General features: G+C 38.7%; 1 protein-coding gene across 1 annotated transcript in view; it reads right to left on the bottom strand.

The window, feature by feature from the left end:
* LOC144894306 (uncharacterized) overlaps nt 1-20,325 on the bottom strand; it is an 84,550-nt gene extending 64,225 nt beyond the window's left edge. Inside the window, exon 1 of the mRNA XM_078786861.1 lies at nt 18,846-20,325. Within this exon, the coding sequence (XP_078642987.1) occupies nt 18,846-20,325 (1,480 nt within the window). The remainder of the gene's footprint in view (nt 1-18,845) is intronic.
* Nucleotides 20,326-24,199: the final 3,874 nt, after the last annotated feature.

Raw genomic sequence — 24,199 nt, 5'->3', positions numbered from 1 at the left:
CGCTATGACGATATGACGATATGACGCTATGACGCTATGAACGATATGACGCTGTGAACGCTATGGAAAAAAAAATCGCTATGATGCTATGAACGCTATGACGCTATGAACGATATGATGCTATGAACGATATGACGCTATGAACGATATGACGCTATGAACGAAATGACGCAATGAATGAAATGACGCTATGAACGAAATGACGCTATGAACGATATGACGCTATGACGCTATGACCAAAAAAATCGCTATGACGCTATGACGCTATGAATGTTATGATGCTATGAATGCTATGTTGCTATGACGCTATGAAAAAAAAAAATCGCTCGCTTTGCCAAGGGGCTCGCTCCCCCCCCCCACCCCCCCCCCCACCCCGTTCCCCTCCCCTCCCCTCCTCTTCCCCCTCCCCCTCCCCTCCCCCACCCGGCAATGCCGGGTACTTCTGCTAGTCAGGAATAAAACCTTCAACAGCTCCCTAACCCACTCTTTCACCGAATGAATATAGTGTAAATTTCATCATTTCAGATGTAGCAGAGACAACCAACCACTTTAACCTCTTGTGTTCCAATATACATGCGGACACTGTCAAACATTTTCCAGAAGAAATCATTTAAGAGTATAGCATTAGTGTTATTCACAGCTTTATTGAATTTAAATTTACACAACAAGAAATTATTAGCTACATTCAAGTAAGTTTGTTGATTATTTATTTCAAAACGTTTTGTTCCGTTTGAATTCCAGTCTATTCCTGTTATAGCATTTACCTTAAAATAGTCTTCCATTTTAGTGGAGCTTGAAATGATAATGGTATCATCCAAATCACAGATACAATCAATCGCTTCCATACTTGTATTTATTTAGTAGAAAAAAAAATATGCTAAAACTTTTGAAACCCTGACCCAAGTATAAAAATGATTTTTTGTCGTTTTTGTGAAGATAGTTGAGTTTTGCCTATTTTAAATTCTTTGATTGCTTGTAATTTATGAAACTCCTTTTGAGCATCTTTTGCAATCTTTGTAGCACCTGCTACATTTCCCATGGCAGAAGCAGTTGAACCAATTAGGTCTTTCTGTTTAAGAATGGTTGAACCAATAGCCATTAGAGTATTAATTATTCCATCCCCTTTATTTCTAAATTGATGTCCTACTCCCCGTTGTCTCTTAGGTTTATAGTGTCCTTTGCCAATAAACATACCTTCACCCTTATAGTATGGTGATAGGTACATGCCTTCCCCATCTTTTGTAATTATTTTATATTTTCCCAACTCGTGTTTTCTCACAATCATTGTATTTATTTATTGGAAAACTTCACGTAGGTGAATTCTGATGGATACAATTTCTTCAATAAAGAAAATCATATGATTATCTTGATCAGTTATCCTAAAATTTACTCTGCTCATGGTTTTTCCTGACACGTAAATGGACAAGATTTTTTGGTTCCATATTGAATTTCTACAAGTTTTCCATAATTTCCATAAGTTCCATAAAAGTTTCCATTGACAATAAAGATGCCTCATAATCTTTTGTAGGGTTAAGTTGTTGTGGGTAAGGAAATGAAACTGTGTAATCACTTGTCATGAAATTAAAACTCAGGAATGTGCTTCTCATCTTAGTGAATATGTAATAAAATACAATTGTATTGAGATTTATTAATTCTTTTCAGATTGATTAACTGGTCTAAAATGGCTTTGGCTTCATTAAAACAATTGTTGTTCCCAGCCTTCTTACTACCTAACAGCAATATAGCCTATTAACTAATCGTGATGGATCATTTGGAAGAAAAATAACACCTGAGCCTTAAAGAAAGAAAAATAACAAAAGGCGAAACCAAGCTTGCTTAAAGCACCAAGAATATGTTTCTCCTTCTCATTCTTCCTTCTTTTACCAGCAACAGAAACTCCATAATCAAGTAAGTCTTGTAAATCAATATATACTCTATCATCTTCATTTTTAATATTCAATGGTTCATCAAAATATCTCGATTCACCCCTCATACTGTGAGCTTGTATTCCATCTTTTGTTAGAATAAACATTCGTCTTGGAGTTAATTTAACAGGTGGTTGAGCAGAACACAAGAACATCAATTCATGATTTTGTATCAATACCTTTTCTTTCACAAGATGAAACACTGCTGTTTCTTCTGTTGGTAAGAGACCTGCTATAATTTTTGAATCCGCCAAATATTCATTGTTTAGAAGAGCCTTCACAATGTAATCAGGAGGTTGATTTACCTTTTCTAGTTGTTGAAATAATCCTTCATAATCATATTCTAATTCTCCTATATCTCCAAGTTCTTGCTCTGCCATTTGACTAAAATCTTCGAGCATTTGAAGTTTTTTGGAGTATATCATATATCGTGGGAGTTGTAGAAGAAATCATTTTTTGTTGAATTTTTAAAAGTGGTTTTAAAATTTTATCTTGTTTTCTTTCAAAAGCTTCTTCACCAGTTAGTTTTTGTCTCCGTTTCTTCTTTATCTCTTCCTGTTGTTTCACAACTTTTGAAACTAACTCCTGATGTTCCTTAAATCTTCTTGCTCTTTATTGCACATTCATTTATTTATGAAAAAATACCATTTACTGAATTGTAAAGGTCAATCGAAAATTTTCCTTTTCTATATCATTAAAGTAGATGTGTTCAAATAAATCCTGTTCTTTAAATATTTTATCAATTTCTTTATTAGCATTAATACAAGTTGTCATTTATTCTTCACTAGTACTAGTATCTCTGCTTTTCATACATTGGCGCTGAGTTTCTTCATCAACATCAAAACCATATAATAAAACCTTAACTCCATTAACACTCAGATGTTTAATAATTTGTCTCATTCCTTCTGGATAAGTTTCTAAAATCCCAAGACCACCAGATTTTAGTTTCTTCGACTCACTCTTACAATGTGAATATTTTGTTGTGCCAAGAGAGACCTCCTCAAATATTTGACATTTGTTCCTCAACTGCATATGTTCCTCCATTTTAATGTAGTAATAATCTTCACCTTCTACATCACCTGGTCGCATTGCTCTGGTTGTTGAAGATATAATACGAATCATGGGGTGTTAAAAAAAAAAAAAAATTACAATCTTTTCATTTTTACTATTCAAGAGCTTAGATTTATGAAAGTTTTTTTTTCCTGAAGCAGATTTACCCACAATATTAATAATAATAGTTGTCATTTATGTGTGTAATCATTTATAAAATAAAAAAATATCAGTTAGTATCTCATCTTGTTTCACAACAATATATTTATATTTTCCAATCGTGTGTTTCATGTGAGTCTCAAATTCTTTTTTTTACTTCATCACGTAGAGCAATGGTCTCTCCAAAAATTATTTATATCTATTGAATTTAACTTGAACAAAATAAAAGTATTGGCATTGTTTCTTATTGAGTGATGAGGGAGTTGAAAGTATGATTGACTGAGATAAATACAATTACAAGAAGAATGTGTCCCTCTTCTATAGTAGCTATCCATAACCATTTGGTTTCTCTCATTAACACAATCATCAAAGATAACGAGGTTCTTTTTTGATTTATCTAAATCTTGGGGTGAATGTACATCATCCGTATTATCACTGAGAAAACAATTTATGGGTTTTGGTTTGGGTTTTGATTTCTGTGTATCACAAAATAGTTTTATTATATCCTCAATGTTATAATCATTTAGTTTGTTTTGAAGTTTAAATAAAGCGATTATATCTTCTTTTTGAAGACCCGCATTAAAACCTTGTGATAGTCGTTAATACTCGGGTTGAAAACTTGACTTTGTGAAAATTAATAAATTATTATAATCTAAAAAGATGGGGGTAGGGAGCATCTTTAAAAGCAAACAGGTTTTTACACAACCGCTTGAACCAACTATTAGACATCTTAATGAATTTGGAAGATTTTATGGTTTTTAAATTTTATCTCATTTTCCCAAAAGGGTAAAAAATCATTCATTCATATATTTGAAAAACAAGTCATCTAATTTTTATGAGCTTTTTTAGAAACTTTATATTTTATCCTGAGTTCAGGTTTAATTTCAAGATAATCCATTATTTTATTTATATAGTATCTTGTATTAACATTTCCATTTATATAGTGTAAGATAATCACAGAATAAGCATTGTTTATGGCCTTTTGACTCTGTATTTAATCACACTATATCAGTTAGTATCTCATCACAATTCTCTAATTTATCATATGGAGAATCAGGAAATTCAAGAGGCTCAAGATCTGGTAAGTCATTTGGATTTATCATATTTATAGAGGAAAAGATTAGTTAAACTAAAAATCATTAGTATAAATAGTAGTAGTAGTAGTAGTAGTAGTAGTTGCATAATCTTCATCGGTATCTTCATCTTCGTCATCTGTAAAACTACTTTCATATCTATCATTAGAACACAAACTCTCACTATCATGACTGTCTTCTGTTCCAATAGAAGTACTATCATCACTATCATGCTCTCCAAACTCTTCACTTGAATAATGACTCGTATTTAATTAGCAGAAAAAAACATTACCATCTATATCCATATACTTTTTTTTCATTAACAGATTCAACTACTATATCTCTAATATTAAAGGTGATTTGAAAATGGTTCCTAACTACTATTGAGCAAAATGATATTTCTCCTGTTATATTAACATCTTTCATTTCATCAAGATTAACATATTTTGGCTTATTAAAGAATATAACAATTTCACCGTGTTTGGAGGTAATAGTTTTATCCTTCTTTTCGATAGCTGCAGAAGAAAGTTTTGTTTTTTGATACTTTAACATCTTTCATTACCTTCTCTAGTTTGTTAAAGATCTCCATAAATAGTGGTGAAACTTTTGTTCTAACTACTTTAATTGATGGCTTCCCAAAGACAGAGAATGATCTTCCTTTAAAAGGGATTGAGTAGCTCATATTAATCTTTCATAATAGGTTTAATCCAAAAGTTATTGTTATCATCTTTGTTCAATTTCACATCAGTGCAATATATTTCAGTATCCTTTTAAAATGAGGAAATTGATTGAAATGTGTCTTTTGAAACATTGTATTTATTAAGTAAAAAGGTTAGAGGGTTGAACAGTCTCCTCAAAGGAGCCATACTAATTTGGATCTGTGCCAAGAACTGATTTTTTATTTTAAGCAGAAAAGTATCTATAAATTACCACGAGATTTTCACCAAGAAAATTTTATTTTAAGTAAAGTTATTTTAAGCTTTTAAGTAAAGTATTAAGTATGGTAAAATATGGTGTTGAAGAAACTCCTCATATGAGAACAGTCCCTCACTTTATCACATCATTCCAAGATTTCTTATAATCAGGTGTTTATGGTGAACTTGTAAAACAGGAGCAGGATGTAGATAATACTGTGGTGGGTAGCAGATATAGCATTAGTAAAATCATTTTCCTCGATATACACATTCTAAAATCAGACCCTCTTCATGCTTCTTCTTATAGTGATTTACCAAGAGAAATTAAACTTCAAAAAAGAGTTGTTAATATTCAAAACAAAGATAATAAATGTTTCCTATGGTCTGTTCTCACTCACTTTCATCCCCCACATTGCAAACCTGAGAGAGTATCTCATTATAAGAAATATGAGAATATGCCAAATGTTAAAGATTTAAAATTCCCAATGTCATTAATAGATATTTCTAAATTTGAAAAGATGAATAATTCTTGGATTGGATTGGATGGATTAACCATCAAATAACCAATTATTGGATGGATTAACGGATACAAACAAAGTTCAGATATTTAAAATTTCTGATAATAGAAATAATGAAATACATATTGACCTTCTCTACTTTGCTTCCAAAGAAAAATCACATTATGCTTACATCAAAAATTTATCAAGATTAATCACTTCACAAGTAATCAATAAAAAATGTAAAACATATCCATGTGAGCGATGTCTCAACTTCTTTCAAACAAAAGAACGATAAGATCAACATTCAAAATATTGTAGTAATCATAAATCAACTGTAATCAATATGCCAAAAGCAGGATCAGGTATTTCATTCAAAGATTTCAACAAATCCATAAAACATCCGTATGTAATATATGCTGACTTTAAAAGTATCCTTGAAAAGATGGATGCTGCTTCTCCAGTCCCGAAAGGGCCTTACACAAATAAATATCAAAAACATACTCCTTGTGGTTTCTGTTATTATATCAAATCATCTGTCGGTGATAAATACAACAAGTTAGAACTTTATAGAGGAGAAGATGCCTCTCGCGAGTTTGTAAAACGACTGGGGAAAGACTGTGTTCGATTAACCAAGATAATGAGAGAAACATATAAAAACATGTGCTTAACAAAAAAAAAAGAGAAAAATAAGTTTCGACAACCAAAGGTTGTATGTCATATTTGTGATGTGAAAATTGGTAAAGGGTTAAAGGTAAGAGACCATTGTCATCTTGCAGGTAAATATCGAGGTTGTCATCAGAGTATTTCATAAATCAAGAAGAGATTGAATTCCTATCACAAACGGGTATATATCCTTATGATTACATGGATTCATTTGAGAGATTTGAAGAAACACAACTTCCCTCAAAATAAAATTTCGATAACAAGTTCAATAAAAGTCATATAAGTCATAAAGATTATACTGGAGCACAAGATGTTTGGAAAAAGTTTAATAGAAAGAACCTTGGACAGTATCATGATTTGTATCTTAAAACTGATGTCCTACTATTGGTTGATGTATTTGAGACTTTAAGAACCATCTGCCATAATAAAAATTCTTATGGATAAGACCCCGCTCACTATTACACTGCGCCTGGTTTGGCTTGGAGTGTATGATAAAAATGACAAAACAGAATTGGATTTAATCAGTGATGTCGATATGCTCTTGATGATAGAAAAGGCTAAGAGAGGGGGAATATCTCAAGTATGTTCCAATGGATATGCTAAAGCTAACAACAAATATCTTTCTAATTATGATACGACAAAAGATAGTTCTTATTTGATGTATTATGATGCTAATAATTTGTATGGATGGACTATGTCTCAAGGCCTACCTTATGGTAAACTTAAGTTGGTTAAAGAGAAAGATTATGAAAAGGTTTTACAGGATATCGTTATCTCCACACAAAAATAATTGGATACAGCTAAAATTGGATATTATTTTGAGGTTGATTTGAAATATCCTGAAGAACTTCATAATAAACATAAAGATCTACCTTATGCTCCTGATAAAAAAGCCAAGAAAAGAATGGTTAAGTGATTATCAACAATCATTTAATACCAAAGGTAAATCAACAGAGAAATAACTAACTACATTATATAATAAAGAAAATTATGTTTCACACCAAAGGAACTTGAGGCAATGTTTATCAGCAGGGTTGAAAATAAAGAAGATTCATAGAGTTTTACAGTTTAGTCAAAGTCATTGGTTCAAAACATATTGTTACGCTTTTCTGCCGCCCTTCCTACCCTTACCAAGGGAAGGTTAAACCCCTTGTTCTTTCTCGGCCGGCGTAACCGAGACTTGAAATGCCCCCCCCCCCCCCCCCCCAGGCAAATGCAAGGTAGGGTTTCGGGACAAGTCTCGCACGTACCTAAATACCTGCACCGCTGCAGAAGCGGGGAATCAAGCCTCGCACGAGCCATGTGTAATTTGGGTACACCGAGCAGATTGTGTACCACGTAGTCTGTGCAGTTACCGTTAGTATTGGAACCCAATTCAAGCGGTTCTATTCATACTACGCCTAGTCAATGATGGAAGGGATGAGACGGTCGAATAAAGGAATAACAGGTTTAATTATTATTTACACAAGTATGTACAATGATCAGTAGAAGCAGAGACACAGAGCAGTACTTAATCAGTCTTATATTAACCCCAGACACGGGCCCAGTCACACTCACAAAGGAGAAATGCAGGCAGGATGATGTTCCTCGCTGAATGGTCGTCCAGGAATGGCCCCGCCCGGCGTGGCTCTCCACGGTCTCAGCAGGTCCTGCGATGAAGGCAAACAGGCAGTGGAAGGGATCCTTGTAGCGCGTCTCTCGAACAAAGGGCACAGCAGGCAGAAGGGAAATGTACACATCCCTCGCCGGCTTGGCGGTTTTCCACAGCGCATTTAGTTTCCGGCGCGCTATCACTCGCGTAACCCAAAAGAGGCTCGGCCCCAAGCTCAACCGAGCGTCCAATTTGGTAAGAGCGCTTATAACTCAGTTCATGCGCGTCTTCTCTCTTGAACAACACTCAACTCTCACAGAACTTAGTCAAGTGCCTCCCTTCGCAGAACTGCAAGCTCACCTCTCCACAGAAGGACTCCTCACATAACTGGGGTGGGGGCTGTTCACAAAGGGTTATATGACCAAGCCCCCCAGCCCTCTCGAATGTTCCAACCACACCCTGTGACACAGTGCCGCAGCCACTCCCTTTGAGCCCTGATTGGCGGCTCGCGCTTACCGTCAGCTTCTTCCCCGCCCTCATTCGGTCCCTGCTCGATTTGCCAGGCTTGCCTCATGTTAATTTGCGCCAAAAAGCCAAAGGCAGCACAAGGAGGCATAAGACAATGGAGGCCGCATAAGGCAATGGAGGACCCACTCAATATTCTACTCAATGCAAAACTAACACAGGAAAAGGACTATTCTCACACATACTAAGAAATAACTGCACTATCACGAGGCTACATGTTGTAGTGTGACTAAACTATGAGGTGGAAATTTAACCTTTATTGTACAAACTCAAAACCACAACAATATATTGATTTTAATACAAAGAGAAGAACAGAGGCAAAGACAGATTTTGAGAACGACTTTTATAAATTGATGAACAATGCTGTATTTGGAAAGACAATGGAAAATGTTAGGAATAGACCAAAACTTAAGACTTGCTACATCTTGGAAACAAGCAACAAAATTAATTAATAGACCCAGTTTTCAAAGAGTACAGGTGTTAACAGATAACTTTTGTGCTATCCATTTGGTTAAAGAAAGTATTGAAATGGATAAACTTATTTATATTGGAACATCAATTCTTGAATTGTGAAAGTCATTAATGTACTTTTACAATAACTGAAGGAAGAAATATCAAAATGATGTTAATCCACTTCGTATGGATAGTTTTATTTTGAAAATTGACACAGAAGAAGTTTATACAGATATGATTGATGATATTGATATATATGATACAAGTAATTACAAGCCGGGTGATAAGTAGTTTTCTTCAAATAATAAAAAGGTTATTGGAAAGTTTAAGGATGAATTGGGGGGGCAAGGTAATGAGTGAATTTATAGGATTGAGGTCGAATGCTTATGCTTATAAATATATTGATAATAATATTGAAAAGAGTGATAAAAAGTTGAAAGGAACAAGCATTCTGAGTATTGCGCTGCAATACATGTCCCCTACCAGCAGTCTGTCATCCGGAAAACTGTTGGGGAAATTACCAAGGGTTATTTATCCACAGGTTCTGAATCGTTCCCAATCGCTAATTACCTCAGGACGGGCTCACCTGTGATTCACACTCGGGACTTCGATTTATACACCTTGCAGACAGGTCAGCAGAAGCACGACAAAAAAAGTTGTTGATAAAGAACCTTTCGACTCGCTAAATATCAGTAATTTATTCTATTTTCCGGTTCACGATCAATGTGTGTATATATATATATATATATATTTTTTTATATATATATATATATATATATATATATATATATATATATATATATATATATATATATATATATATATATATATATGTATGTATATATATATAAATGTATATATATATATGTATATATATATAAATGTATATATATATATATATATATGTATATATATATATGTATATATATATATATGTATATATATATAAATGTATATATATATATGTTGCTCGGCTTGGCACCACCCCTCCCGAAAGCGCGTGCTGTGTCGCGCTTTTGACATTCGCGAGCGCTTTTGACATTCGCGAGACGAGGCTGAGGGCGCGCGGTGCGGCTTGAGGAGAACTCGAGAATAAACAAGAGATATCCATTTTTAAAATATTTTCGTTTAATTAACGATATCTGCCAAACCACCTGCCCTATAGCAAATTCCAAAAGGACATTTTAGTAGACCGACATGCTGAACAGATTTCTGAAGTTTCACCTCGATTGGATCAAAAATGAGGGAGCGGCTCGGTTTTAAAGGTTCATGCTTAAAAACGTCATAACTCTGAAACATCATAACTTAATCCAATCTCACCCCTTCCCTCCAAATCTTCCCCATCACCCATCTCTTTCAAATCTTCCCCCTTACCCCTCCCCCCCAAATCTTCCCCATCACCCATCCCTTTCAAATCTCCCCCCCCCGCCCCTTCCCTCCTAAACTCCCCCCACACCCCTCCCCTCCTAGACTCCCCTCTCACCCCTCCTCCTCAAAGCATCCTCCCGCTTCTTCCCCCTTCCAACTTCTCCTCCCTCAACCTTCTGCCTCACTCTTCCCCCTCCTCAAATAACACCTCACTGCGCCTCACCCAATCACCATCAAACCTTTTGTCCACCCCATTCTTCCCTTTCTCCAAGCTATTCTGTAATCTCTGACACACCTTCAACAGCTCTCCCTACCTCATCCTCCTCTTCCACATCTTACCCTACCGCTCCCCCCCCCCCCCCTGTTCTGTATCCGATGCTCCCCCTTCCTCTTCCTTAACAGTATGGACCTCAAACATCCTGGGCCTTGGCTCAAACTTATCTGATCTCTCCGTACAGGTTGCTTCTGACAAATCAGACGTGATCTGCTTAACAGAAACTTTCCTCCTTCATGATGTCTCCGATTCCTTGGTATCTTTCCCAGGTACTCCCTCCTCCGGTATGATAGACCTGAGCCTCGTCCTGGAGGTGGGGTTGCTATCTTTATCAAAAACTCTCTTCCTCACTCGCCCTGCACTGCCCTCTCTACACCTCACCCCCAAGAATACCTTTGGCTACGGCTTCCCCTTCGCTCCCACCTTTTGTTCATATGTGTGTTGTACCATCCACCAAACAGTGATGACTCCATCTACATCTCGCTGTCTGATAATATGGACCAACTTCTATCTACCCATCCCAACTCTCTCTTCCTCATATGTGGTGATTTCAACTGTCACCATTCCAGTTGGCTGGGGGTGGGTACCTCTCTCACCAGCCATGGCTCTTCAGCAAAGGACTTCTGTGACTCACTGGGACTGACACAATCTGTCAATTTCCCAACCCGGATCTCAGTCAACGGAGCATCTTCTCTTCTGGCCTTGGTTATGACTAACTTCCCTGAAAATGTCTGCTGCTCTTCTTCTGCTCCAATCGGCTCTTCTGATCATGTGCTTGTTAAAGTGGACATCTCTCTGACCATTCTAAGAGAGCCTCCTCAGCGTCGACGAGTCTGGCATTTCACTCAGGCCAACTGGCACGGTCTTCAAGCAGCCATCAATCATCTGGACTGGTCTCCCATCTCTACTGCCTCTGACATCAACTCATCCTGGGAATTCTTCCAAAGTAAATTGCTCTCTCTCATGCACAGATTTATCCCATCTCGTCTTCAGTTGTCATACCCTTCCTCCCGTCCATGGTACACGGGTTCTTGTGGTGAGGCTATTGCCCAGAAACAACTTGCTTTCATCTCCTGGAAAGCAAATCCAACAGAAGGAAATCTCATTTCCTTTCACAAACCCCGAAACAAGTGTGTGTCCACCCTCAGGAGAGCCAGGAAACAATATCTCTCCGTTCTCAGGACCGAACTCTCTTATCTGTCTCCTTCTTCCAAATCCTGGTGGCATCTGGTAAAATCTGTTTCTGGTGTTTGTTCCCCCTCCATCCCCTCCCTCACCTCAAATGGCCACACGGCTGACTCCACACGTGAAAAAGCTGAATGCCTCAACTCTGTGTTTGCCTCTAAATATTTTGTCCCAAACCCATCCCTCTCTGTACCCACCATACCCAGCTGCTCCTGGACTCTGTGTCCTTTCCTCCTGACAAGGTGGAAAAGTTTCTGTCAACGCTCGACTCTGATTCTGCAACTGGTCCTGACGGCATCAGCCCACGGGTCCTAAAATCATGTTCTTCCGCTCTTTCACTCCCTCTCTCTGTTCTCTTCACACTCTCTTTTGCTCAAGGTCATCTTCCATCTGCTTGGAAATCTACCAACATCACCGCTTTGCACAAAAAAGGTGCAAAAACAGATCCCAGCAACTACAGACCAACCAGCCTTCTCCCAATTATCAGCAAAGTCATGGATTCCATCATTGCTTCAGATATGAAATCTTTCCTCTTCTCCAATGGCTTGATCTCTGATCATCAATTTGGTTTCAGACCTGGACACTCCACTCTGGACATGCTGCTTCTGCTTTCTCAACAATGGATGGAGGTCCTCAATGCCAAACAGGAAATTAGAGCAGTCTCCCTTGACATATCACGTGCCTTCGATACGGTCTGGCACCCCACTCTGCTCACCAAACTCTCCTCTTTTGGTATCCATGGAAATCTCCACGCATGGCTGGCGGACTTCCTCTCTCGTCGTAGTCAACGTGTGGCCCTGTATGGGTTTCTCTCATCTCCTCTTCCCATTTAGGCTGGAGTTCCCCAAGGCAGTGTGCTGGGCCCTGTGCTTTTTCTGGTCTTCATCAATGATCTCTCTGACTCTCTTGAAAATCCTCTCTATCTCTTTGCTGATGACTCTACTCTCTGTCGCTCCATTCCTCATCCCTCAGATCGGCAGTCTGCAGCCTCATCACTCTCTGCAGACCTGGTCCAAATCACAGACTGGGCAAACAAGTGGAACATGTCTTTCAATCCTGACAAATCTCACACTCTTACGGCCCCTCCGAAAAGACCGACTGGACAACCCTCCCATCCAATTTCTGAATAATTCTCTCCAGGAAGTTCTGTCACTCAAGCTTTTGGGTCTCACTATCTGCCATGATCTTTCCTGGGAAAACCACATTTCAAATCTGGCCTCCAAAGCCAGTCCTCCGTCATGGCATCCTCCGACGGAAGCCAGACTGGGCATCCTCCATCGTGCGAAGTCCTTCCTTGGCACACCTGAGCTCCTCACCACATACAAGGCTTTCATCCGCAGCTCAATGGAATACTGCTCTCCCCTCTGGGCTGGTGCTCCTGCCTCACACCTAGCTCGCCTTCACGCTGTTGAAACCAAAGCATTCAGAATCATTGGAATCTCCCGCGATGAAGCTAACTCCAAGGGCCTCTCACTCACTCACCGCAGGCAGGTTTGGTGGTCTTAACGTCTTCTAACGACTCATCTCTGGCCTTGCCCCCCCCCCCAGCTCTCTCTGGGCTCTGTCCCGCAAATATTCCTACAGGTCCCACAAGATCTGCCTGCAACCCTCTTATGGTTAAACTGCCAAAATCAAGACTCTCTGTTCACCTTCACTCCTTCATTCCTCTTTTCTCCTGCCTCTGGAACAAACTCCCTCACTCTCTTCAATCCCACTCCACCCTCCAAGTCTTTAAAACAGCTGTTCACCACCATCTCTTATCTTCCCCCATCCAAAACCTTGATCTTTTCTACCCCCGCTAATTTCACTTTTCTGAAATACCAACTTCTGTCCAGGAAGTTCTTGGTGTCCTTGTGTTTTATACTTCTCCCTTCCCCCCCCCCCCCCTTCCCATGCCTCCTCCCCCCGGGCCCTCTCCCTTCCACACATCTCACTGCTCTCGGATGTTGTGTTTGTGTGCTTCCCCTTCTCTCCCCATCTTGTCTTCCGCTCCCTCTTTTTGCGTATTCTGTTTGTCTGGTTGATTTGTTTGTGAAGTAAATGTTAGCTCTTTCACGAGCCTCGATTCAGTATCCAAAAAAAATAAAAATAAAAAAATAAAAAAATTAATATGTGATGCATGACGTCATGCTCGCAGTTTTTTTTTTGTTCGTCATGGGTATGCGATTCTGAAAGCAAAGTTTGGCCTCTGTCTATTCAGCCGTTGCAAAGAAAAAGGGGTTTTCGTGTTTTCACGAAAAACAATATGGCGGCCGAACCACGTGACCTGTGATGTCATAATTACCATTAAAATATTCTGCAGACCGAGTCCCCCCCCCCCCCCCCTACGGTGAAAATTTGATCTCAATCGGTCCTATTATTGGAGAGAAAATCTTTTTAAAAGGAAATTAAAACTTAAAATGGCACTGAGTTAAGGATCATCAGAATAATCAGAATTCCCAAAGTTCAAAGTGCCATAACTTTGTCACAAATGATCGAAACGTCGTGAAGTTCGAACTTGATCTGTAACGTATCATGTGGAAACCTTGTGCTAAGTTTGAAATCACTAGGATTAAGTGTTCAGAAAAAAAGTCCAGACAACTGTTATGTGCATGGACTGACGGCCGGACAGACTGACAGACAGACGGAGGGGCAGCGTGCAAACCTATAGTCCCCTCCGGTGTACACTGGTAGGGGACTAATAAAGAAAAATGTTATTTAAGAAACAATAAACTTTGAAAATTATTAGAATTGTTTAACTTCAAAGAAAGAAGAGTTTAGAAAAATTAATATGATAAGAAGTTATAAACATCAATTATATTCAGAAGAGGTAAATAAGAAAGCTCTTGGAGGTTTTGATGACAAGAGGTTTATTTAAGAAAATGGAATTGATAGCCTCCCTCATGGTGATAAGTGTAAAGATAAATAAAAGTGATTTATATAAGTGATAAGATAAATACAGTCACGTGAAAAAGTAGGTACACCCCATGTAAAGTTTTGACTCTTTCAACATATTTCAACATACAGCTATTTGATCTTCATTTCAACAATATTGATAGATAAAGGTGATATAATATAACAAATATCATAAAACATTTACATTTTGTAGTCCATTGTACAATTTAAATAAACGTAAATGCAAATTTCGCATGTGGAAAAAGTAAGTACACTCTTGGCTCAAATATGTCGTATTGCCCCCTTTGGTAGAAACAACCTCAAGTAGGCATTTCTTATAACTGTCTACCAGTCTCTGACATCGACTGGGAGAAATTTTTGCCCACTCCTTCATGCAGAATTATTTCAGCTGTGCGATGTTTGACGGGGTTCCTGCATGCACAGCTCGTTTCAAATTCCCCCACAACATCTTGATGGGATTTAGATCCGCGCTTTGACTTGGCCATTCCAGAACCCTCCATTTCTTTATTTTCAGCCATTCATTGGTGGATTTACTGGTATGTTTAGGGTCATTGTCATGTTGCAAGGTCCACCTTCGGTTGAGCTTCAACTCTCCGACAGATGACCTCACATTATCCACGAGCACCCTCTGGTACAATGAAGAATTCATAGTGGATTATATGATGGTGAGCTGCCCAGGCCCTGATGCAGCGAAGCTGCCCCAAACCATAATATTTCCACCACCATGCTTTACAGTTGGTATCAGGTTCTTGTGGTCAAATGCTGTCTTTGGTTTTCGCCAAACATGTCTTCTGTTACTGTGGCCAAATAGCTCTACCTTTGACTTATCTGTCCCGAGCACATTGTTCCAGAAGTGCTGGTCTTTGCTGAGGTGTTCATTGGCAAACTTTAGTCTTGCCGTGATGTTCTTTCTGGACAGCAAAGGGTTCCTCCTGGCACACCTCCCATGTAGATCAAATTTGTGCAGCCTCTTTCTAATGATAGACTTGTGCACTTTGACATCAACAGTGGCAAGAGCTACCTGCAGGTCCCGCGATGACATTCTGGGGTTCTTCGAGACACTTTCAGCATCTTGCGGTCTGCTCTCGGGCTGAACTTGCTGGGGCGGCCTGCCCTGAACAAGTTGGCAGTTATATGGAATCTTCTCCACTTGTAGATTATCTTGCGGACAGTCGAATGATTGATTTCAAATTGTTTGGAGATCTTTTTAAATCCTTTCCCAGACTCGTAGGCATCTATAACCTTCTTTCTGAAGGCCTCAGAGAGCTCTTTTGATCTAGGCATGGTGACGCCACGCACTTCAACAACAAAGAGCAAACCAAACGAAATGTCTGAGGTTTAAATAAGACAGGTGACTCCAAGATCCTCTCTAACGATGTTCTAATCATTTGCACCTGAGCTGGTGCATCTGATTCTAATTTTAGGTATTTGAAGTAGTGATAAATGTAGGGGTGTACTTACTTATTCCACATGCGAAACTTGCATTTATGTTTATTTAAATTATACAATGGACTACAAAATGTAAATGTTTCATGATATTTGTTATATTATATCACCTTTATCTGTCAATACTGTTGAAATGAAGATCAAATAGCTATATGTTGAAATATGTTGAAAAAGTCAAAACTTTACGTGGTGTGTACTTACTTTTTCACGTGACTGTATATAAATGATAAGATAAATATATAAGTGATAAGATAAATATATGTGGTAAGATAAATATATAAGTGATAAGATAAATATATATGAAAAGATAAAAAGGGGGGTTAGGTATTTTATCGGGCTACCGCCACCTTTTTTTACAAATATATAAATCATAGAACCAAGCAACAAGAACTAAATGATAGAACCAAACCAAAGAGTTTAACAAGAGATGGGGTTGTGAGTAAATAAGTTTTTCCCTTTTTCCCCATTGACTCCAATGTTAAATTTGAAGGTGTCCCAGAACCCCCCCTTTTCCTACTACTCACATCCTGGTGAGGTTCTGCAATCCCTGATTGCTCTTTCTTGTTTTCCATGTGGAGGTTTCGGATATATAGTGGTGCAAAGTTTTTCGTGTCCATTGGTCCAACAGTTACTTCGAAAAAAAAAATTCATTCCTTATCGAATCAAGCGTTGCACTTGTCGAATTATGACGTCATAATGAAGGCACCGATGACATCATCATTAACATATCTTATTCCCCAAGGGGAGTGCTTGACATTCATCTACATTTAAATTTTTTCCAGAGTGGTTTTGGAGATATAGAGGTGCAGCATTTTTCGATTTTTCCAAAATGGCGCCTGTACCAATGTGACCAATGACGTAATAATTATCATGAAAAATATTCTACAGGAGGAGCCGCTTATTTCTGAAAAATTAGTGTTCATCCGACTAACAGATGCATAGGCAATTTTTTTTTTCATACTGATCAGATCAAGCGTTGTGCTTGTCGAATTATGACATCATAATGGAGACACCTCTGACATTATCATCAACATATCTTATTCCTCTTGGGGTGCACTTCACAAAAAGAAAGTTTCAATTTTTTCCATTAAGCGGTTTGGTAGATATATAGGTTTAATGATTTTCCAAGATGGAGTCTGTACCACGTGACCTACGACGTCATAATGATCAGCAAAAAAATCTACAGGCAGAGGCACTCATACGGTAAAATTTCATGTCAATCGCACCAACGGTTGCCGAGAAAATGATTTTTTTTTAAATGCAGATGGCACACGTATGGCACACGGCACATGTACGCACCCGATTGCTTAACCCCGCTTTTCGCTTCACGAGTGCAGGGTAATAACACAGACAGTGCATTTGTGCTTTGATGAACTCTCTTTATTGTGAAACCCTTCACAAATTCAAGTTCCATGAAAAATATAGGCAGGAGTCTTCTTCTGTTAAACAATTTTACAACAAGGGTGTTCTCCCCATATCACACGTGACAATGAAACATGGACTACATCAAAGATTGAGAAAAAAATTATATTCAAACTGCTATGGAAAGATGCCATCTAAGCATAACCAAAAAGGGACAAAAACAACCAAATCAGACAGAAAACAAAATTCCTAAACAATGGTCACAATCAAAACACTCAAATGGAACATGGCTGGATGTCTGGCAAGGACAGAGACAAGTATTTCAAACTGGCAACCAAAGGAAGACCCTGAAAGACGCATGATGAGATCCAAGATCAGATTGAGAGATTACATTCTGTTACCATTTGAGTTTTTGGCATCAAATTTTCAACAATTCTCTATTATGAGAATATGGAGAACAAAATTAATACATTTTACTGTTTTTTTTTTTTTTTTTTAGATGTCACTTTCTTTAAACTTAGTTTGCGGATGCTGATGGGGTTAGAATTTTGAGATTATTGGTGCCTTCTGACACCAGTTTGCAGTCATTGTTGTGGACATTCTGGTGACAACCAGCCGTATGGCTTTCATCAAGGGGCTCTCAGGGAGCGCGCTAGTTGTCAGGGGTTACAGATGGTACTCTGAGGATTTGTGCTTTCAAGGTATATGCCCAAAGAGCTGTATGCTTTCACTATATCTTTGTCCTTGCTGGTTCACTGATGACCTTACCTGCTGCTGAGCATCGTTTGAAAAGTTGGTGTGTACAACCCAGTATGGGTTATGCTATGTGAATTTAACAAACCTTTATCAGCAAAACCTTTCCCACAGTTAGAGCACTTTTTATGTGAGCACTCCAGCGTGGGATGTACTGTGGAAGTTCAGGCTCCGTTTAGAAATAAAATCCTCATCACAAATAGAACATTTGTAAGGATGCTCTCGTTGGTTGTAATCTCCAGAGACGGGTTTTAGGAGGTGGGAGGCAGTTCTCCCAGAACTCAAAATATCCACCTCCTTTTTTGGATCATTATTCATGAACCAGTTTGTGAAACTTCATTCTCATAGCTTTGTTCCAAAGGCTCTTTTTAGAATCCTTTCTGAACCTCTGACAGCCTCCACCTGTAGTGTGATTGTCGTGATATTCCCCGGAATGCTTTTTAAGTGCTTATCTAGAGTTATCTTAATCATCCACATTCCCTGTTTCTCTGACTATCACTGGTTCAACTTCATGTTTCTTCAATTTTGAAATAATATAAACCTCATTTTTCATTTCGTGGTATTTCAGATTTCAGCTCTCCTGTGTGGGTCTTCAGATGTAATTTCAAACTTCCTTTTCGAGAGAAACCATCACATATCGAGCATTTGTGAGGTTGCTCTCCTGTATGGATCCTCATATGTAATTTCAAATGGCTTTTTTGAGAGAAACCTTTGTCACATATCGAGCATTTGTAAGGACGCTCTCCTGTATGGATCCTCATATGTAATTTCAATTTACTGTTTTGAGAGAAACCTTTATCACATATTGAGCATTTGTAAGGACGCTCTCCTGTATGGATCCTCATATGTGATTTCAAACTGTTGCTTCGAGAGAAACCTTTATCACATATCGAGCATTTGTGAGGACGCTCTCCTGTGTGGATGCTCATATGCAATTTCAAACTGTTGCTACGAGGGAAACCTTTATCACATATCGAACATTTATGAGGTCGCTCTCCTGTATGGATCCTCATATGTGATTTCAATTCAGTGTTTTGAGAGAAACCTTTACCACATATCGAGCATTTGTAAGGACGCTCTCCTGTATGGATCCTCATATGTAATTTCAATTTACTGTTTTGAGAGAAACCTTTATCACATATTGAGCATTTGTAAGGACGCTCTCCTGTATGGATCCTCATATGTGATTTCAAACTGTTGCTTCGAGAGAAACCTTTATCACATATCGAGCATTTGTGAGGACGCTCTCCTGTGTGGATGCTCATATGCGATTTCAAACTGTTGCTACGAGGGAAACCTTTATCACATATCGAACATTTGTGCGGTCGCTCTCCTGTGTGGATCCTCATATGTATTTTCAAATTGCCTTTTTCATAGAAACCTTTGTCACACATCGAGCATTTGTGGGGTCGCTCTCCTGTATGGATCATCATATGCAATTTCAAACTATTGCTTTGAGAGAAATCTTTATCACATATCGAGCATTTGTAAGGACGCTCTCCTGTATGGATCCTCATATGTAATTTGAAATGGCTGTTACAAGAGAAACATTTGTCACATATTGAACAATTGTGAGGTTGCTCTCCTGTATGGATCCTCATATGTAATTTAAAATCGCCTTTTCGAGAGAAATCGTCATCACATATCGAGCATTTGTGAGGGCGCTCTCCTGTATGGATCCTCATATGTAATTTCAAACTGTTGCTTTGAGAGAAACCTTTATCACATATCGAGCATTTGTAAGGTCGCTCTCCTGTATGGATCCTCATATGCAATTTCAAATTGCCACTATGAGAGAAACCTTTGTCACATATCGAACATGTGTGAGGTTGCTCTCCTGTGTGGATCCTCATATGTATTTTAAAATGGGCTTTTCGGGAGAAACCTTTTTCACATATCGAGCATTTGTGAGGTTGCTCTCCTGTATGGATTCGCATATGCAATTTCAAACTGTTGCTACGAGAGAAACCTTTATCACATATCGAACATGTGTGAGGTTGCTCTCCTGTATGGATCCTCATATGTAATTTCAAATTGTCTTTTTGAGAGAAACCTTTATCACATATCGAGCATTTGTGAGGGCGCTCTTCTGTATGGATCTTCATATGTTTATTAAAATTGCTTTTTGTCAAAAAACCTTTTTCACAGATGGAGCACGTGTGGGGGCGTTTTTCAGTGTGGATCCTCATGTGTGCTTTGATGTTATTCGTTGAAGCAAAATACATTCTGCACACAATTACACTTACAGCATATTTGCCTTTCTGCAACCTTTTTGTGTTTGTGAAATTGAATATCTATCTTGGTGTTGTGAGGACCACACATGCACTTGTATTTTATACAAAGTGAGTCTTGATTATGTGATTTTTTCTTCAAAAAAATGCTTCTTCTTCACTGTCAAGCTGCGACGGGACCTCATTTGTCCCATATGACTTCTGGATTGTTCTACAGAAACAAAGAACATCAATTCTTTTCTTTTTTTTGTCAAAATCAAATTTGAAAAATATTTAACACTTTTCAAAAACTTTTATATTTTCTCAGCACAAAAGATTGTATGTTAATTTTATACGTTTCCACTCACCAGTTGCAAAACAGGAAGCACTTCCATTTGTCATGTGATTATCATCTGAACCTTCCTTTGCAGAAGCACAATTCGAATCTTCAGTGACAGATGAATCGTTGTGTTGCCTGCCTCCCACATTTAAAAGATAGATATCACCTGTGTACAAATAAGCGTCAGTCTTTTGCAGGGAAATGAGACTGAGAACCATCTTGAGAGTTCAAAGAACATGTTGTACCATTAAATGTATACTTCCATTTAAATATAATAATGAAGTTTAAGATTGTTTAAAATAAAAATTGCAGATGTTAAGCACTATTGAAGTAGTCTTCTACATCACCCTTATACACCACCCTATTTAACATGTCCAAGTACTGTTAATCTGGAGGTTATTGGAAGTAACAAGAAGGCGATTTGTGTTCAACAGTGTTCAAGTATTTAATTCAATTTAATTAAAATAGAGATTGTAAGATTCATCAAAAAAAAATTCTCGAATTTAATGGTGTTAAAAATTTCTCAAAATGTCCTTTCACAAAGCTTGGAACAAGTGTGTTTCTACCCTCAGGAAAGCTAGAAAATAATATCTCTCCACTCTCAAGACTGAACTCTCAAACCTGCCTCCCTCCTCCAAGTCCTGGTAGCAGCAGGTCAAATCCGTATCTGTTGTTTGTTCCACATCCATCCCCCTCCCTTACCTGAAATGGTGACACACCTGACACTGCACATGAAAAAGCTGAATGCCTCAACTCTGTGTTTGTCTCAAAACCTTGTGTCACAAACCCATTGCTCTCTGTACCCACCATAACCAGTCATACCGAGCTGCTCCTGGACTCTGTCCTTCTATCCCAACAAGGTGGAGAAGTTTCTGTCAAATCTCATTTCTGATTCCACAAATGGACCAGACGGCATCTGCCCACTGGTCCCAAAATCCTGCTCTGCCACGCTGTCACCATCCCACTGTTCTCTTCACCCTGTTTTTTGCTCAAGGTCACCTGCCATCTGCTTGGAAATCAGCCAACATTACCGCTTAACACAAAAAAGGTGCAAAAACAGATCGCTGCAACTACAGACCAACCAGCCTTCTCCCAATTATCAGCGAGGACATGAAATCCATCATCGCTTTTGATTTTAAATCCTTCCTCTTCTCCAATGGCTTGATCTCTGATCATCATTTTGGATTCAGACCAGGCCTTTCCATTCGGGACATTCTGCTTCTGCTGTCTCAACAATGGATGGAGGTCCTCAATGCTAAACAGAAAATGAGAGCTGACTCCCTTGACATTTGTCGTGCCTTCGATACAGTCAGGCACTCCGCAATTGTCATCAAACTGTCTTTTTGTGGTATCCATGGAAATCTCCATGCATGGATTTGCGGACTTCCTCTATGGTAGAAATCAACATGTGGCCCTGAATGGAATTCTCTCATCTCCCCTTCCTGTCCAGGCTGGAGTTCCTCGATGCAGTGTTCTGGGCCCCGTGCTTCTTCTGGTCTTCATTAATGACCGATACAAGTCTCTGGAATATCCTCTCTATCTATTTGCAGATGAATCCACCCTCTGCTGCTCCATATCTGAACCCTGAGATTGGCAGGAAGCAGCCTCTTCACTCTCTGCAGACCGGATCAAATCACAAACTGGTCAAACAAGTTGAACATTTCATTCAATCCTGACAAATTTCACACCCTCACTATTTCTCTTCATAAAAACCATCTGGAAAACCCTCTGTCACTCAAGCTTTTGTGTCACATGATCTGCCATTATCTTTCTGGGAAAACCACATTTCCAAAGGCAGTCGCCGACTGGACATCCTCTGTCATACGAAGACCTTTCTTAGCTCTATTGAGCTTCTCACCAAATACAAAGCTTTATCCACAGCTTGATGGAGTACTACTCTCCGCTCTCAGCTGGTGCACCTGCCTCACACCTAGCTCGGCTTCACACTGAAGAAACCAAAGCGTTTAGAATCATTGGTATCCCCCATGATTAAGCTGATTCTAAGGCCTTTTGCTCTCACTGCAGGCAGGTTGGTGGGCTGTCTTCCACCAACCCCTCTTGAGCCTCGCTTACCCTGCTCTGTCTGTGCTCTGCCCCCCCAAATATTCCTTCAGGACACACAAAACCTGCCAGAAACCCTCTTCTGGTGAAACTGCCAAAATCAAGACTCTCTGCTCACCTTCACTCTTTCATTCCTCTTTTCTCCCGCCTCTGGAACAAACTCCCACACTCTCTTCAATTGCTCTCCTCCCTCCAGGTCTTGAAAACAGCTGTTCACCACCATCTCTTGTCTTCCCCCATCCAAAACCTTGGTCTTTTCTACCCCCGTCAATTCACCCCAGATTCACTTTTTGAAATAGCGAAATCCCAGCAGGGTACTTTTGTTTTTCCCCTATCCCAGCCCTCTTTTCCACAGATCTCCCAATGTCCCTGTTCTCTGCTGTTATTGTGCTTGGGTGTTTCCCTCTCTACCTCCCCCCCCCCCACCCCCAATCTTGTCTCCTGCTCCATTTATTATATGTGTTATGTGTTAGCTCTTACACAAGCCTCAGCTTTGCATACAAAAAAATAAGTAGAATGGCACTCAGCGTCTCTTCCTTTTGACTTCAAAAATAGTTGGTGGTTGAATTCAATCAGCTAATATGAAACTCCTATACAAATTTCAAGTCAATCGGATAAAAATTCAAGATTTTAGAAATCTGGAATGGTTGTTGCCTATGCTGATCTCAAAAATTGTTGGTGGTTGAATTCAGTTAGCTGATATGAAAATCCTTTTCAAGTTTCAAGTCAATCGGATGCAAATTGAGGATTTTAGAAACTGGAGAAAAAGTGGTTGACCATCGGCTTGTTGACATTTTGACCTCAAAAATAAATATGATTCTGTCAGACCACAAACTCTACCCCTGCCAGCTCTTACACGAGCCTCGATTTTGTATACAAAAAAAAATAAAAAAAATAGAACGCCACAGTAGAGCGCATACTCCCACCGTGGGTCAAGTTGGAATAGTACGATTTCACAAAAGTTTGAGGGAGTAGTTCAGTGACAACACAAGACAAGACAACACAAGACAGACACTGCACAGATATATAATATATATATATATATATATATATATATATATATATATTATATAATATATAGAAGATAATGTTTTTTAAAAACAAGACAATTTCACTTACATTTTCGGATTCAGTATTCAATTCTATATAAGTGTGTATTTTGAGGCATGTGTGACTTCAAATAAAATTGTAAGCCAGAAAAACGTGCATTTCATTCATTAGGGATACAACATGTAAAACTGGCCCAAACGTGAAAACAAAACTCGCTCATTTTGAGTCGTACAAGCTAATGCGACCACTCATTCTTCTGGGAAGAATCCCGTGCACATGCTGGTCACACTTATGTCACCTAAGTCTTTATAAGTTCATCAAATACTGACACCGCGATTGACATTCACTGAGGTAAATGTTGATATATCTTCTGAGGTTAAAAAAAAGAAAAAGAAAAAAAAA

Source organism: Myxine glutinosa, chromosome 1, assembly GCF_964187855.1.
Source record: "Myxine glutinosa chromosome 1, kmMyxGlut1.1, whole genome shotgun sequence".
In the NCBI taxonomy this organism is placed as follows: Eukaryota; Metazoa; Chordata; class Myxini; order Myxiniformes; family Myxinidae; genus Myxine; species Myxine glutinosa.
This window is presented reverse-complemented; position numbering and strand designations above follow the sequence as displayed.